The 1,928-nt window shown below is 49.2% G+C and overlaps 1 protein-coding gene across 1 annotated transcript in view; it reads right to left on the bottom strand.

The window, feature by feature from the left end:
• The window catches only part of MTHFSD (methenyltetrahydrofolate synthetase domain containing), a 19,681-nt gene extending 17,858 nt beyond the window's left edge, over positions 1 to 1,823 (bottom strand). The window contains exon 1 of the mRNA XM_029965518.1: positions 1,818 to 1,823. Coding sequence (XP_029821378.1) covers positions 1,818 to 1,823 — 6 coding nt within the window. The remainder of the gene's footprint in view (positions 1 to 1,817) is intronic.
• Positions 1,824 to 1,928: the final 105 nt, after the last annotated feature.

Below are 1,928 nucleotides of genomic sequence, written 5' to 3'. Positions count from 1 at the left end.
GAAGCAAAACCAGCGTCTCCCACCCGTGGCTGTCGGGGCGAACCGGGCAAACACCGCCCGCGGAGCCCCGCGGACGGGAACCCACCGTGCCCGGGGCAGGGGGGCAGCGCGTTTCCAAGCGCCTCCCGCTCTCTTCCTTGAAGGGGCTCCTATCCCTGCGCTCTCTAGCTTGTTTTTCATAATGCCGATTTTTTTTTTTTCCTTCGAGCCATTCGAATTTCGGGCTTTTCCGAGCCCGTTGGTTCGGTTTCTGCTCTGTCCCCAGCTGCAGCAAGCAAAGACCTTTTGCTGCTTCTAGGGGTTCTGTAGAAATTCATCTCGGTAAAGTTTTCAGCCGAGGAGAGGTAAGATTCAATCAAGGTTGTTTCTCGAGCGCGTTCCAGGCTTCTAGGAAGGGACAGCACAGGGACGCCGCAGGGGTAGCTTTGCTCAGACTTCGCATTTAAAATTTCCTGCATTTTAAAAAGTTATATCGTTAAAGGAATCCCATGTGCTTGTGTACGCTGAGACACAGCCTTAGTTTTTTACGAGAAATACGATTTATCTGAAAACCGAACATAGAAGTGTGAAGTCGTTCTCAAATTATTCCAGAAAAGAAAAAAAAAGTTTTCTCTTATGGTCGTACATTTATATGAAAAGTAGCCGCAGAGCTCGCTGAATTCACTATTTGTTTTCATTAAAAAAAAAAAAATAAAAATCCCCCGGACGTTTTCTGGGTGGATGAAATCTCCCAGAACATTTAAAATTATTTCCATCAAAATTAAATAACAATTTTGAAGAGCCCGGCGAAACTTTCCAATCAATTTTTCCATCGCAGATCATTTTTAACCGTACCTCCTTGTAGAGGAGCTGCCTCGTAATTTTAGTATTTTTTCTCCCCCCAGTTCTCGCATAAAATCGTTTCCTTTCTTATTAAGAAAATCGCCGGTAATTAACAGCACCACCGAGTTCCCACGGCCGGAGCCGGCTGCGGTCTCGTCCCCACCGCCCCGGCTGGGAGCGGGAAAGGGACCCTTCGTCCCAGCAGCCAGCAAAAATCCCAGCCTGACTTTGGGGGAGAAAAATATCTTTGTTTAAAGCCTTAGGAAACCACACAAATTGCAAGGAGGGAAAGGCAGAATTACAGTGTAAGAAACCAAAAAATCACCGCTTAGGAATCAGAGCGGGAACAGCCGAACCCAAGGGAGGCAGCGGGAAGGAGCCCAGTCGAAGTGACAGCTAATTAACTTCAACCTTATCTTAGTCTTTTCGGGCTCGAATCGATTTTGCAGCGCTATTTTATATATATATATATATTTAAATTTTTTTTTCGCGAAGCGGGGAAATCGCTGGTTTCCCACCTTCATTCCTTCGCTGGGCAGATCCACGCTTCTCCCGGGTGGAACAGAACATCTCGCAGCCGTTTCCCCCAGTACTTGAGTCTACACTTGGTCACCAAGCGTCCCTAATTGTCCCATCTGATTGCCTCTAATGGACTCATTAGAGAAGGCAGAGGGGCGGATTTCACAGGCACAAGAAAATCCGCCTCAAAGCCCGGAACGAAAAAAAATCCGCTTAAATTCGCTCACTATTTTTTTGTTTTGATTTTTTTTTTTAAATAAAAATAATAAAATACCCCAAACTCCCCTAACGCGACAGAGGGAACCTCTCAGCCCGCGGGCGACCGGGGCCGAACCTGGGCGCGATGCCCTCGCCACCGGGCGAGCACCGCGGCGAGGGACTCGGCGGCCTTTCCCGAGGAACCGCGGGGCCGTTCACTTAAATACACTTTAAAAGTGAGACAAACGACCTGCCCGAGTGCTGGGACACCGTTATACCGGCATCGCGACTCCCGCCGCCCTCGCCATCAACCTGCGTCCGAAAAGTGCTTAAAAACGTGGTGTTTTGCGGGAGCGGGCAGAGCCCGCGGCCGGGGCTCCTTTGAGGGC

The sequence above is a fragment of the Manacus vitellinus genome, unplaced genomic scaffold, assembly GCF_001715985.3.
Source record: "Manacus vitellinus isolate BGI_N305 unplaced genomic scaffold, ASM171598v3 scaffold_10_pilon, whole genome shotgun sequence".
In the NCBI taxonomy this organism is placed as follows: Eukaryota; Metazoa; Chordata; class Aves; order Passeriformes; family Pipridae; genus Manacus; species Manacus vitellinus.
Note: the sequence above shows the minus strand (reverse complement) of the source record. Positions and strands in the feature narration are given on the sequence as shown.